The 14,348-nt window shown below is 42.0% G+C and overlaps 1 protein-coding gene across 1 annotated transcript; it reads left to right on the forward strand.

The window, feature by feature from the left end:
* Window positions 1–1,893: 1,893 nt before the first annotated feature.
* On the forward strand, window positions 1,894–13,901 carry sin3aa (SIN3 transcription regulator family member Aa). The gene is made up of 20 exons (XM_029523065.1): window positions 1,894–2,079; window positions 2,361–2,543; window positions 3,590–3,696; window positions 4,675–4,969; window positions 5,127–5,375; window positions 5,490–5,642; window positions 5,889–6,044; window positions 6,174–6,263; window positions 6,657–6,775; window positions 6,875–7,085; window positions 7,652–7,768; window positions 8,010–8,248; window positions 8,679–8,862; window positions 9,032–9,608; window positions 10,845–11,014; window positions 11,094–11,267; window positions 11,585–11,677; window positions 12,240–12,334; window positions 12,560–12,752; window positions 13,671–13,901. Exons 1-20 carry the CDS (start codon window positions 1,894–1,896, stop codon window positions 13,899–13,901), a joined length of 3,822 nt encoding a protein of 1,273 aa, XP_029378925.1.
* The last annotated feature ends 447 nt before the right edge of the window (window positions 13,902–14,348 follow it).

Here is a 14,348-nt window from a genome sequence, read left to right on the forward strand (position 1 = left end):
TTGTGTCGCTAGGCCGTAAAGGGGACGGTCCGCTAACGGCTCTTAGCATGTAGCAGGCAGAACAGTTTTGCTTGTTCGTGACGGTAACATTGCTACACCGAGTGATAGATTTGATATATTTCTAAATGCTGCAGTCCCGATCTGTTTGGCCGTGGCCACGAGAAGGATTTGTCGGCGAACGGCTTCACCGGCTTAAGACTGAAGAGTCACACGATCACTTCAGTCTCACTGTCAGTGCCGCTCGGTTTTCGGCTGTAGAAACGTGGTATACTGTCTTCCCCAGCTTTATATTTTTTTTGCCCATGAATCCATTCATTGAGGATGACGTGCTGTTGCTGTTTGGAGGAAGTTGTGAATGGTAGTCTGTCTCCCACGTTCCCACAGCACCTGTTATTTTCAGCGCCGAGTCTCATTGGCCACGGAGGTTTCACGTTTTACATTCAGGACATTTTAACGTTTAGATGAATTGAAGATGTGACTCTAATTTTAGATTATTCTACGGAAAGATCTTCATTTTTTTGTATTTTATGTATTAATACGAAGCGGGAGCATATTGCTAATTTTTTTGTAGTAATTATATTTTTAATATTGTGTTTTAGGTTTCATACAGGTCCTGTGTGATATTAGATAACAAGCCGGAGGTGTATCGAAAGGAAACGGGCCCCTATCATGCGGGCCGCCCTCTCCTGCAAAACTTGAAATTCTAAATTTGTTAAAATTTAAGGATTTTGTCAGGCAACACTATGGTCATCAAAACACAATTAAAACTTTTTAAAATAAGAAATAAACTGAATAAATTAGCTCACTATTATCTTTTGACCATATTAGTGCATGAAAAATTTGGCCATCTAGATGACATAATTGATTCTCCTGTCCATTTTTTTTATTCCTCAACGCCGATTTAAAACCAATCTGCATATGCTGTTAGAGCAACAGGTCAAATAGTTGAACATTGCAAGGCTGACAGACTGTCACATACAAAAGGCTTCCTGAGATGTATGTTTGTTTTTTAGCTTCAGGTGAGAACATTCAAGCCATTGTTTATGTGACTATCACTATTTAATTTCCAAAATGCATGTGTAATATATGTTTTCCCATAATGTGGTTTCATTAACTGCTTCTAATTGATGTATGAAACATCATAAAACTAATACTGAAATGTGAAATGTACAAAATATGGTGTCACTTCATAAGGCTGTTATGGCAGTTCTGTCAAATAAAAGCTAATTTTGCTTTCTAATCTAAAGGCCAAAATGAGTATTCTAATGTGCTTTTAATGTGCAAACAAATACACAAGCACGCAACACAAAGAGAAACAAACATGCACGTATTCCTCCCATAAGTGCAATAACAAACAAATATTTTCATCATCAGGTAGTCTGCAGATTTTTTTTTCCCTTGAAACTGATTGGTTATTTGATCTAATAATTTCACTTGGTTGAAGCTCATCACCTTATGTAACTTAAATTACATTTAAGCTGCATATAATAAATAAAAACACTTTAGCAACATAACATGAGGTTCAATGGCATTTATGCTTTAAAACAACTTTAACAATTAATTCATTTTTAATGTGCAAAGTTGTCCCACCCATCCTCTCTGCAACAGTGTCATAGTGATGTAGCTCCTCTAAATGCAGCAGGTTTGAGGCTGACCATCACATCTCATGAGTTTACAGGCCTGGGATTGGCAAATTCAAACAAAAGTGTAATCGGACACACAACGGCAGTATGCAATGACACGCACTGACTGAATCCTCTGTCAGTCCAACCTGTAGTCCCTGCAAATGTACCAGATAAACTATGTTGGTAATTCACATAATTTGCCAATGTAAAACAAGGTCTGCTACTCTTTCTTTTCAGGTCTCTCAGCTCTCGTGAGTATGAGTTCATAATGAAGCGCCGACTGGAGGATCAGGAAGCAGTTTTTGCGTCCCCGCAGCGGCGCCTCACTGGCAGCACAGAGGCTTTCCAGCATCGTGTCCTCGCCCCTGCTCCAGGTCCGGCTGTGTATGAGGCTGTGTCTGATAGCATGCAGCCCACTACAGGTGTCCAGTATTCTGTCCCCCAGGGATACCAGGTAAACTATCTGTCCAATGTAGATATTATTTAGCTTACTCCAGAGTTTGTTTTACTACACCTCTTAACTATACGTCATATCATTTAAACCTGCACCACCCCCTGTGGTGCACAGCAGCCAAAGCTGTCAGCATATCCTAATTTTCTTAAAGATAAACTGCTTTACAGTTATTGTGTAAAGCAAGTGTTTAAGCGTTTCTTCAATGTGACATGGACCCATTGGATAACATTCAGTTACTGTTTATTTCACATCGATTTTTACAAGTAACTCTGCTTTCCCAGGTTCCCACTTTGGTGCAAAACAGTGGCGGGCATGGGCACACGCAGAGCCCAGCCGTCCATGGGGGGTCCCATCATCACAGCCCAGCAGTCCAATCCCATGGGCCTTCAGTTATGTCGGGACACAGCCATACAGCTGTTCCTCAAGCCTCAGCACAGGGTCAGCAGCAGTTTCAGAGGCTCAAGGTTAGTCTGCCACTTTTATTTTGACAGCTTATGATGGTTTTCTCATCCACCTTATTTGAAATAAACATATACTGGTCAGCCCACAGCTGCGTAACTGAATCACAGAGTTATACTGATGCTTATACGGATGCTGTTTCCCCATTGGTCGTTGTTCTTTCATAATGAATTAGTGCCAGGAATTCAGTACATTTGGCTAGGTTTGGCCACTTTTCAAAACCCTTTAGCAACTCCCCCAAATAAACCATAGCTACTTTCCATTGAACACCGTACCAGTAAGTGAGAGTTTGGCCTCTCTGTGTCCACTCTGTTCAATGAGCAGCAGAAAGGTAGAGGTTGCAAACTGTGTGAGAGAAATATGTTCTGTCACTTCTAACATCTGATGGTGGCAAAATTTGTTGCTGCAGTAAAGTTGACAGTACAAAAGGAAGTAAATCTAAAACCCTTAACAGACAAGATAAATAGTAAATAGTAGCACAATAATGATGTTTTAGAAGATATGAAGAATATAGATATATGCAAAGTTTACAAAATAGCAGCAGAGAGGAATATGCCCAGTTGGTGTGTGAATTATTGCACAAAGTGAGTTGTCAGTGGTTTACATAGTGCAATTTTTGTGATGTAGTAGGAAAAAAAGATCCTGTCGTGCGAAACCTTGGAATTGGCAGCTGGTTAACATATCATCGAGCTTCAGTCAAGACTTGAAACTTGTTCCATGTCGACAACAGAAGAAGAGGAACATGTAAATGAGAACAGCTTTGTTTGAAATTAAGCTATGTTAAAATACTGTATATGTGAGCACAGAGAGGAGGAGAGAAGCAGACAGAGGTCTGAAACCAGCTAACACCAAGCAGAACACAAATAGTACACAATGATGTCAGATGTTTACAGTGGTTCCACAGACACTGTCCATATGAATTACAGGCAGACTTTGGCCTAGTCTTGTTATATTTGTTTGTTATGTTGTTTGATATCAGAAATAGGCCTCTGCTGTCAAATATGAAAGGAAGAACATAGGAAGTTGACCTTAACCTTTGTTTCTCCTTGAGGTGGAAGATGCGTTGTCTTACTTGGATCAAGTGAAACTGCAGTTTGGCAACCAGCCACAGGTCTACAACGACTTTCTGGATATAATGAAAGAGTTCAAGTCCCAAAGGTGAGGCCACAGTTTTACATAGAGAAACTGCAGGACAGGGTTCTCGTTCAGCCATTTCATGCAATTCGCAACACCAGTGGTTCCACATTGTCTAAGTCAAGTCTGAAATAATATTGTTTATGGAATCAGGCACCTACATATGCATCTATCTGTGAGATTCCATATTACAGCAGAGCAAGTAGGTTGACAAACATTTACAAACATTTGGCTGTGCTGCATTTTCTTTAAGCAGTAGCCTCATGCTTATACATTGTGGCCACAAATCACATTCATTTTATTGAATGTCTATGTAAGATACCGTGTTCTTGAGCCTTAATAACTCCCTTGTCTGTGTGACAATATGGCAAGTTGTGGAAAATTATTTCTCGTCATAAAAATAAGGAATATCCTTTTCACATTCCTGGATCCATTTGTTATCTCTGTTGCAGTTGGCAGATAAAAGTAGGCATTTATTCAGAATAATGTGAAGTTCAATGTTGTGCAAGCAGCTTTTGGTTTTGTAAAGCTGATGTCAGCTCACATTGTTGAGAGCTTCTGAAAAATCACATCTCCCGTATGACAGCTAAAGATTAGATAAGGTTAGATTAGAAAGTATTTATATGTTGTCTGGGGAAATTTGGTTTGCAACAGTAGTCAATACAGTCCATAGATAAAATAACACAAGAAATTCTTCAACATAAATCCTATGACATATTGTAGATTTTATCACAATAATAAGTTAAAGTAAAATGCGAAGCACTATGAGTCCATCAGTCTTTCTTCATTACAGTAAGAACCTGGCCAACAACTTCTTGACAAACCCAACAGCTGACAGTACAAACAAGCCCAAATATCTGTTTTGAGGCAGCCATCCATGGGCGGGAGGGTCATGGGGTTTTGACAAAATGACCTTTGCCCTCTCATTGGCTGAGTGGCAACTTCGTGCCAATAATTTCTCCAACAGATTTACATTTTTTTCTCTGTTTTTCCTATTTCTAGTATTGATACTCCAGGGGTCATCAGCAGAGTGTCACAGCTTTTCAAAGGTCATCCCGACCTTATCATGGGCTTCAACACCTTCCTGCCACCAGGCTACAAAATTGAGGTCCAGACCAATGACCTGGTCAATGTGACAACACCCGGTCAGATTCACCACATCACCCCACATGGTATTTCAGTTCAGAACATCCCCATAACAGGAGCAGCTACCCAACACCAAGCTCAGCTTCCATGTGCAGCAACAACCACTGCTCCACCTCCTCTAACACAGCCTACCCCTGCCAGGATGAGCAAGGTGAGTGCTAATAGGAAGTGACTGATGGATACCAGCCATGTAGTAAAAGCAAAAAACCAAGTTGTTCCCATCTCAACTGAGTCTGGTTCAAGTGTTTAAAAAAAAAAAAAAAAAAAAAAAAAAACTAGTAAAAATCTAAATCTCTCCCTTCTTGTAGCCTCTCCAGCCCCAGGCCTTGACACCAAGCAGCCAAAGCAATCCGTCCATCCCTGCATACACATCTCCTCGCTCCCCACCCATGCAGCTCCACCCACCACTCAGTGGGACCCCCACAGGCCCACCCATGCAGAACAACCAGCCTGTGGAGTTCAACCATGCCATCAACTACGTCAACAAGATCAAGAACCGCTTCCAAGGCCAGCCCGACATTTACAAAGCCTTCCTGGAGATCCTCCACACGTACCAGGTCAGTGGTCAACCTAAAATGCTTCTCTCCGAATCACCATCAGGAGGGGCAGTTTTGAGATCAGGGTAGGCGAACTGTAAATTCTTATGGCTGTCTTGTGCTCATCTACTACAGAAGGAGCAGCGCAATGCGAAGGAGGCCGGAGGGAATTACACACCAGCTCTAACTGAGCAGGAGGTTTATGCTCAGGTGGCAAGGCTCTTCAAGAACCAAGAGGATCTGCTCTCTGAGTTTGGGCAATTTCTACCTGACGCTAACAGTTCCGTGGTAAATAAGGCCATGATGTTACATCTTCTTTAAGTTTCAATGCAGTAGTGCAGAAAGATATCTCGCATAGGAAGTTGGCACAAACCAATTTCCTATAAAGTTGTCCTGGTTATAACTCTATAATGTGTTTTACATTTTTTTTTAAATTGAGCTTTATTTCAATACATTGTTATATTATCTAAATGGGTAAGTTTCCAGCTGCTACTACATGAGTGCCTTAGTTATTATGCTGTGTATTCTACACAGCTGTTAAATAAGACCACGGCTGAGAAGGCAGAGTCTGTACGGAACGATCATGGAGGCACTGCTAAAAAACTGCAGCTCAACAGCAAACAGAGGCCTAATCAAAACGGCTGCCAGATTCGTCGACATCCAACTCCAGGGACCACACCACCCATCAAGGTCTGTACAAAGACTGACACACTGCTGAAGCTGTCAGCAGCTTCTGTTTCCTCTTCGATTTCCCTTTTTCTTTTAATGAATTGAATTGGTCATTATTGTGCTCTCTCTGTTATTTTGGTATTGCTGCAGAAGAAGCCGAAGTTGCTGAATTTAAAAGATTCCTCCGTGGCAGAAGCCAGCAAGCATGGAGTTGGCACAGAGTCTTTGTTCTTTGAAAAGGTGAGCTGAGGCTCTTTTTTTATTTATTTATTTATTTATTTTTTATTTTTTTTTAATGCATTTTTCAAAGCAACTCGTGAAATAAGAGAAGAAATAACCCATTATACAAGCAGTAACTATAAAGGCGTATTATCAGTAATTCACACTCAACTTCTAACAGAATTTTTGGTTTTGATGTTGTCTGTTTGTTTTACCATTTATAAACACTGAAACACTCATGTAAGAGTTTCAGTATGACTGTCATCAAACAATTTCGATTTGAGTTTCATTACAGTCAAATTGTCGAGAGCATCAACATTTATGCTGTTGTCTGAATTAAAAAAAACAAAAAACATGCTCTTCTCTTACATAGTTTGACCTTTTAGCTGTTTTTAAGATTGTTTCTAATCACAGGTACGTAAAGCCTTGCGAAGTGCCGAGGCCTATGACAACTTCCTGCGGTGTTTGGTCATCTTTAATCAGGAGGTGATCTCCAGGGCTGAACTGGTGCAACTGGTGCTGCCCTTTTTAGGGTGAGTGGTCTCATGTAGCATAAGAGATGGGAGTCTTTGCACAGCATATGGCTTGAAAATCTGATGCCCTTTTTTTTTTTTTTTTATTCTGTCATTCAGCAAATTCCCCGAACTGTTCAACTGGTTCAAAAACTTCCTGGGATATCGGGAAATGTCCCACATCGAACCATACCCGAAGGAACGGGCCACCGAGGGCATTGCCATGGAGATTGATTATGCCTCCTGTAAGAGACTAGGCTCCAGTTACAGAGCCCTGCCCAAAAGCTACCAGCAGCCCAGATGTACTGGCAGAACTCCACTTTGTAAAGAGGTGAGAGGGGAAAGGTTTGAGCCTCATGTGGGTTTAGAGAACAGCTTCAACTCCTTAACTGTAGCTACTGGTATACTCAAAGTATCTGGTCAGTCATGTGTATTTCTAATCTCAGAGGGAAGAGAACAGTGACAATAAGAGAAAGACAAAAAGACATGGACAGTAACATATTTAGAGCAGTAGAGTCTTTGGAGTTAATTTTTTTCATTATTATGAATGAACAAAACTCAGAATCAGATACAGAGATAGATCTGGAACAACCCAAACCTGTGTGTATGTTTCTGTGTTGGCATTTTATTTTATTATGGTTTAGAGTGCTTTTAGCTATTAAATAAGGACAATTCAAGGCGTTACTTGTTTTCCCTTGGTTTATGAAGCCATTACAGTGAACAGAAGTCTTGATTGAGTGACATGTAATTAGCTGAGGTTGTGTTGAGTCTGATTATGTGGAGCACTTGATAACAAGAGGACAGTAAACATCTCATTCTCACTGGTATCATTTTACATTGCATTTTTATTATTTAGAGTGTGCACCTTAAAGTTGACAGTGTTTCTGCTGTCTCCAGGTCTTAAATGACACCTGGGTCTCCTTCCCGTCCTGGTCTGAGGACTCTACATTTGTCAGCTCTAAGAAGACTCAGTATGAAGAGCATATCTACAGATGTGAAGATGAACGCTTCGAGGTGAGCCTGGATATTGAACTTATACAGCAAATTTTTACAGTTTGTATAACCATAAAAATTATTTTACTGCAAGTTCTTTTTTTTTTTTTTTTTATTAAACCTTGTCCATAAAAACTACGTCAAAGCAAAGACTTTTTATTTACCAGGGAGAAACTGCTCAGTGGAAGACACTGTTAGCCTTTCAATGAAGCATAGCCCCATCTATGTATCATAAAACATCTGTTTTCCTTTTGACATCCAGTTGGATGTCGTGCTGGAAACCAACCTTGCCACCATCAGAGTCCTGGAGACAGTACAACGGAAACTATCCCGCATGTCCGCTGAGGAGCAGGCTAAATTCCGCTTGGACAACACGTTGGGTGGCTCCTCTGAGGTCATACATCGCAAAGCCATCCAGAGGATATATGGAGACAAAGCCCCCGATATCATCGATGGCCTGAAGAAGAACCCTGCAGCTTCTGTACCCATCGTATTGAAGAGGTGGGTGTTACACTAAGGTCTTCTTGGATTGATTTGTTAGCTTTTTTTTTGGGGGGGGGGCTTGTCTTCCTTCTCCGTTACTGGAAGGTGTTTGGCTCACAAACCCCTTTATTACACAGTGTGGTATATGTGTGTACACATAATCCGTTGAGCCCAGACTCAGGTTATGAACTGCAGTGTACAAACTCACTAATCCACAATGGAGAGGAAAAGGCAGTTTGGAAAATTAAAATGACCCCTGGGAATTAATGTGCTTTTAAAGATGACAAACTTACACTGCTGCAAAAAGGATTTTAAAAGATGTTGGCCCTGTCAGTATTTTAACACAGCATTCCTGCCCAAAATGTTGCTCCAGATGTTTGTATGATACACAGTCCCTTACAGTATTGAGCCTGTATGTTAATCACCTGAGGCATCTGTTCTAACCCAGGTTAAAGACGAAGGAAGAAGAGTGGCGGGAAGCCCAGCGAGGATTCAACAAGATCTGGAGGGAACAGAACGAGAAGTATTACCTCAAGTCTCTCGACCATCAAGGCATCAATTTCAAACAGAATGACACCAAAGTGCTCCGATCCAAGTCCCTGCTGAATGAAATCGAAAGCATCTACGATGAGGTAATAAATTAAAGAAAGGCAGTGCCAGCACCAACACAAAACCTAAACTGAAACCTATAGTCACACAATTGTGTTGCTGACATTTTAACTGTTCTGTAATGGTTATTTTACATAACAAACTGCTTTATAATTAATTGAATCAATTATGATTCCCCCCGGCCCCCCGCAGCGCCAAGAGCAGGCCTCTGAGGAAAACGCCAACCCACCCACAGGACCCCACCTCACACTGGCCTACGAGGACAGTCAGATCCTGGAGGATGCAGCGGCTCTCATCATCCACCACGTTAAGCGGCAGACAAGCATCCAGAAGGAGGACAAGTACAAGATCAAACAGATCATCTACCACTTCATCCCTGACATGCTCTTCTCCCAGCGAGGTGAGCTCTCTGATGTGGAGGAGGAGGAGGAGGAAGAAGAGATGGACCTGGAGGAAGGAGCCTCCAAAAAGCACAACGGTGTCCCCAGCAGCGGGAGCCCCTCCAAGTCCAAACTGCTCTTCAGCAACACAGCGGCCCAGAAGCTGCGCGACTGTGACGATGCCTACAACCTCTTCTATGTCAACAACAACTGGTACATTTTTCTGCGGCTGCACCAAACACTGTGCTCGCGCCTGCTGAGGCTGTATGGGCAGGCAGAGCGACAAATCGAAGAGGAGGTCAGAGAACGAGACTGGGAGAGGGAAATTTTGGAACTCAAGAAGGAGAAGAACGACAATCCAGCCATCCAGCTACGGCTGAAGGAGCCCAGTGAGTAACAACACAATGACCTTGTGCATTTTCATCAATTCTCTCTCATTTTATTTGTGACACTCCACTCGCGTAGCTATTGACACTTTGTTTTAGAACATCATAGGAAATAATCAGCTAACAGAGTAGAAATGTGAACTAAGTTAGCTCACAGTTAGTCTGCTCTTGGATGGAGCAACATGTCAGCAGTTATCTGTTTGATAGTTGCTGGTAACAGACAAACTCATTGACTACAGGATTTAAAACAGGTCAATTAAAAGAGAATGAACTAAAACCTCTGAAACAATAGTAAGATGTTAGTCGCCAGACTTGTGGTGTTTGATAACATCTGGCTGGTGTTTGGAGTTGTAAGTTGATCAGCAGCACCACTTGCTGTCTTGCAGTTGATGAAAATAAAGTCCTGCAGCTCATAACAATGACTTGATTACTGATAGACATGCCTCTTTATTTTGAGATCACCTGTTCGATTCCTGGTTGACTGATTGGTATGTTGCTTTTCTGTTCATGTTTTGTGTTTTGTCACTGACCCTTCTGGTAGAGAAATAATACCCTGATGGCTTATAGGATGGGAGATGGTCTTTGAGATGTGTTTTAGTGCCCAAGCGTTTTTAAAAAAGTTTGAGAAACATGTTGATGCCCATGCCAACATCAAGATAATATTTGTGTTGTTTTACTTTGATTGTTGTAACACAAGATTTATGTCTGCTGCAGTCACATAAAAATGAAGCTTTTTTTTTTTTTTTTTTTTTTTTTTTTTTAATGGAGGTCCAGAGCGTTAGAAATTAGTTGATGTGTTGATATCACCTACCGGACATCAGGGAACGTGCTTGTTTGGTGCAGACCCATTATCATTATTATATTTTTCAGTGAAAGTTAAGTTTAAAAAAATTACCTAAAATAAAAACACTTATCTTATAGTATCTGTCAAAGTAACTACATCATTCAGCCCTATATTTTGTGCTGTGTTCTGTTTTTCCTTGAGAATCTCCAACCTGCAGCCCGTAGCTGCATGGCTCCCCCATCTCTTCCCCTGGCTTTCCTGTTTCCCCCACTGTCACCATCTGAATAAAGGCAAAACTTTAAGATGATTAAACAAATAAATAAAATAAATAAACAATTATGGATGAATAAGGAAAAAGCATTTGCCTGTTGGATATTGAAAAATATAGCATATGGACTTGCTGCCAGAGGTCTGTCTGTCATACATTGATTGACGATTGATTTTCTGCTCTGTAGTGGACATCGAGGTAGAGGATTACTACTCAGCCTTCTTGGAGATGGTGAGAAATCTGCTGGATGGAAACATGGAGGCCTCTCAGTATGAGGACTCGCTAAGGGAAATGTTCACCATCCATGCTTACATTGCCTTCACAATGGACAAGCTCATCCAAAGCATCGTACGGCAGGTGAAAATTTGTTTGACAGCTCCAGATTTCCTCAGGTTTAACATTTGTCACTCAAACACCCAACGCTTTCTACCCCCAGCTCCAACACATTGTGAGCGATGAAATCTGCATCCAAGTAACAGACCTGTACCTGGCAGAGAGCGCGAGCGGGGCTAGTGGGGGAACCATGTCCACCCAGTCCTCGAGGAGCTCTGCAGAGGCCATCTACCAGCGGAAAGCTGAGCAGCTCATGTCCGATGAGAACTGCTTCAAGGTGAGCACACAGGGTTGCTCTTGACGAAGATAAACTGAGGCATTGGTGGCATGAGAATGGGAGTTGAAATAAGTTTTAGTATTTAAAATGATCAGTTCTCCACATGCCTGCAGAGAAGAGCATCTCACTCATCCTGAAAACAATCCCAAACTATTTTTACCTTTGCATAACTAAAAGAATCAGAGCTGATGGAGACTATGATTTTACAACCAAGATCCTGTTTCACACTCCAGCCCTTCAAACCCCTCAAGACACCCCAACTTATTTGTGTTGTACACTTCATTTCAGTCTCACACCCGTCTGTGTCAATTTCTCAGGTGATATTTTTGAGAAACAGGGGGCAGATGCAGCTCATGGTGGAGCTACTGGACACAGAGGAGGAGAACTCAGACGAGCCCATGGAAGCTGAGGCAAGAAAACCTTCACTCTATCTCTATCTGTTTCTCGAATATGAGGTTTAGCCCATGAGCAAAGACGTAGGATAAACTCTTGAAAGTCGTTTTTTTAAGCCACAAGCAGTATTTTTTTTAGATATTTCCTGCTTCCATTTAAGCCATTTTTCAATACAGTAAAATCTTTTAAAGAAAAAAAGGCAAAACAAAAAAAATAACATCATCTTTAAACTGCCAACATGGGTGAGGAGTTACGCAAACTTACAGCATTGGAATTGAGCTTTTGGCAGGGTTTGTTCTCCCCCATTGTTGTTTAATGGTTGAAAATGATTTTTGGCTCAGATGAAGGTTAAAACTTAATTTTGCTGGCGAATATTATCCTCATATTCATTATGTAGCAATTAAATGGAAGTAAAAGTTGTCATTGTTTTTACATTTTGTCTAGTAAAAAGGTCCACTTTTCCAGCTGGAGTGAAAATACCAGTAAGGACCTGTTGCCAATCTTTTGGTGATACCAGTGTTAAGAGGGTCTTTATGTGCCCGTGTAAACCTTCTCTTCGTTCTTGTTCTATCTGTGCAGCGTTGGTCTGATTATGTTGGCCGCTACTTAAATCCAGATTCCACAACGCCAGAGTTGAGGGAGCACCTCGCTCAGAAGCCAGTTTTTCTTCCCAGGTAAGTTATAACACCAGGCTGTGTGTTCATGGTCAGGATTTAGGATTTGAAACAGAGAACCTCGATGCCTGAGTTCGTTGACTGATCACTTCCTGTAACAGGCAAATGCAAAAGACCCAACATGCATCCGTTGATGAAATTAGTTCTATTTGGTTTGTTCCAACACCTTTCCCCTGGGCCTCTTTAGTCACCCTCAGTATGCTTGTCTCTACCCTTGCACACTAGGAATCTGAGACGGATCAGGAAGTACCAAAAGAGCCGGGAGCAGCTAGACAAGGAGGCCTGTGAGGGTGGCAAGAAATCCCTGGAAAAGGAGAAGATGGAGTGCATGTTCAAACTCAACTCTTACAAGATGGTTTACGTCTTCAAGTCTGAGGATTACATGTACAGACGCACTGCTCTGCTGAGAGCTCACCAGGTATTTCCCGCAGTCTCAGCCACCCTAACTTTGTGTAGCTATCACTGGCTTAAAGATGTTCATCTGTAGCGGCTGCTTCAGTTTGCTCACTGAGGTTTGTTGTCATGATTCAGTCTGGATTAGAAATCCATTCACAAATTTATTCAAATTGGCAATCTGTAACATTGGCAACTTTGGTGGTAAACGGTTTAGGTTTACAAATGATTACTGGACTAAAAATGCATTGATATATGATATACGGATACAATACACAGGTAGATTATTTAGAAAGACTGGCGAAAAGCCTTTCTGAATGAGTTTTTAGCTTTCTATAGATCGCAGACCCTCCATCACTGTAATCCAGTGACTCCTGTATTCCTTACTTCAGGTGCTACAGTCTGAAAAGCACAGTCACCTCAGTCCTGTAAGACTGGTTGGGCTGATGGCCAACAATAAACACTTATCCAATAAATAGGAAATTAATAATAATAAATGAACATCTGCCCGACCAAGCTCAACACACTATGAGCTTCTGCTGCAGATGATGACTCATCGTGAGGGTCGCACTGCCTGGCGGTTTGGTTAATGCTCAGCAGTCAGACTGTCAACAGGGCTCAGAGAAACACAGGACAGTTCAGACAGACAGACCAAGGCAGCTGTACCAGAGCCAGACAGAAGAAGTGGAATCAGGTGGTACAGTTGGCATGTCTGCCTGATTCACACACACTTGTGTATGAATCAGGCTGACAGTTTGGATGTCAGGTAGTGTGTTGGATCATAGCCTCCAGTCACCAGTGAGGGGAGCTGCTGATTCTCACTAATACTCGTTCACCCTGATTTATTCTTTCATGTAGCCTACATTTGTGGCGACCTCAGTCATTATTCATTGCAGCATTATTGTAATCATTGCCCACAAACCCAGTCTCTGTTTTCTCTCAGTCACATGAGCGGGTGAGCACACGGCTGCACAAACGCTTCCAGGCCTGGGTGGAGGCATGGGTCAAGGAGCATGTCACCCGCGACATGAGTGCCGAGACCAACAAGTGGCTGATGGGAGAGGGACACGACGGGTTATTACCTTGCGCCACCACCTGCCAGCCCGAGGTCCTGCACTTCATGAACATCAATAAGTACCGTGTCAAATACGGCCCACCTGGCAAGGCGCCGTAGCTGAGGGGAAACGGGGAGAGAGACTGATTTCTGGGGGTGTTTGTTCTGAAGTCAAACAGGTCAGAAGTAGAGGAAAGGAGGAGGGCTTATTAATGTGTTTTTAAAGGGAGACATGGGAGCGCTGTGTATGTTGCACCCAGGGCGGCAGGATTACTGATTTTACCAGCGTTTTTAGCTGGGCCCATTTTTTTTTTTTTTTTTTTTTTTTTTGCAGGGCGTTCAGTGCCAAAACTTAGGAATCATCATGTTCCATTCACAGACCTGAGCTCTTACCAGCACTCAGAGCCACGTCTAAAACTAACCTCCCTGAGCCTTTTTAGAGCAGGGCTTAGTAACACAAACAGTGAGCTTGAAAGAGACAGAGTGGTGCTTTTTGTACTTTATCACGAACCAAGCTTCGGTTTAGCATTCAACCGACCAATTTGTCTGATTGACATCAATCACGCA

Source organism: Echeneis naucrates, chromosome 16 (assembly GCF_900963305.1).
Source record: "Echeneis naucrates chromosome 16, fEcheNa1.1, whole genome shotgun sequence".
In the NCBI taxonomy this organism is placed as follows: Eukaryota; Metazoa; Chordata; class Actinopteri; order Carangiformes; family Echeneidae; genus Echeneis; species Echeneis naucrates.

Coding starts and splice junctions, on each gene's coding strand:
- sin3aa (XM_029523065.1), top strand. CDS start 1,894: ATGAAGCGCCGACTGGAGGATCAGGAAGCAGTTTTTGCGTCCCCGCAG. Junction 6,045..6,173: donor GGACCACACCACCCATCAAG/GTCTGTACAAAG, acceptor GTATTGCTGCAG/AAGAAGCCGAAGTTGCTGAA. Junction 12,335..12,559: donor AAGCCAGTTTTTCTTCCCAG/GTAAGTTATAAC, acceptor CTTGCACACTAG/GAATCTGAGACGGATCAGGA.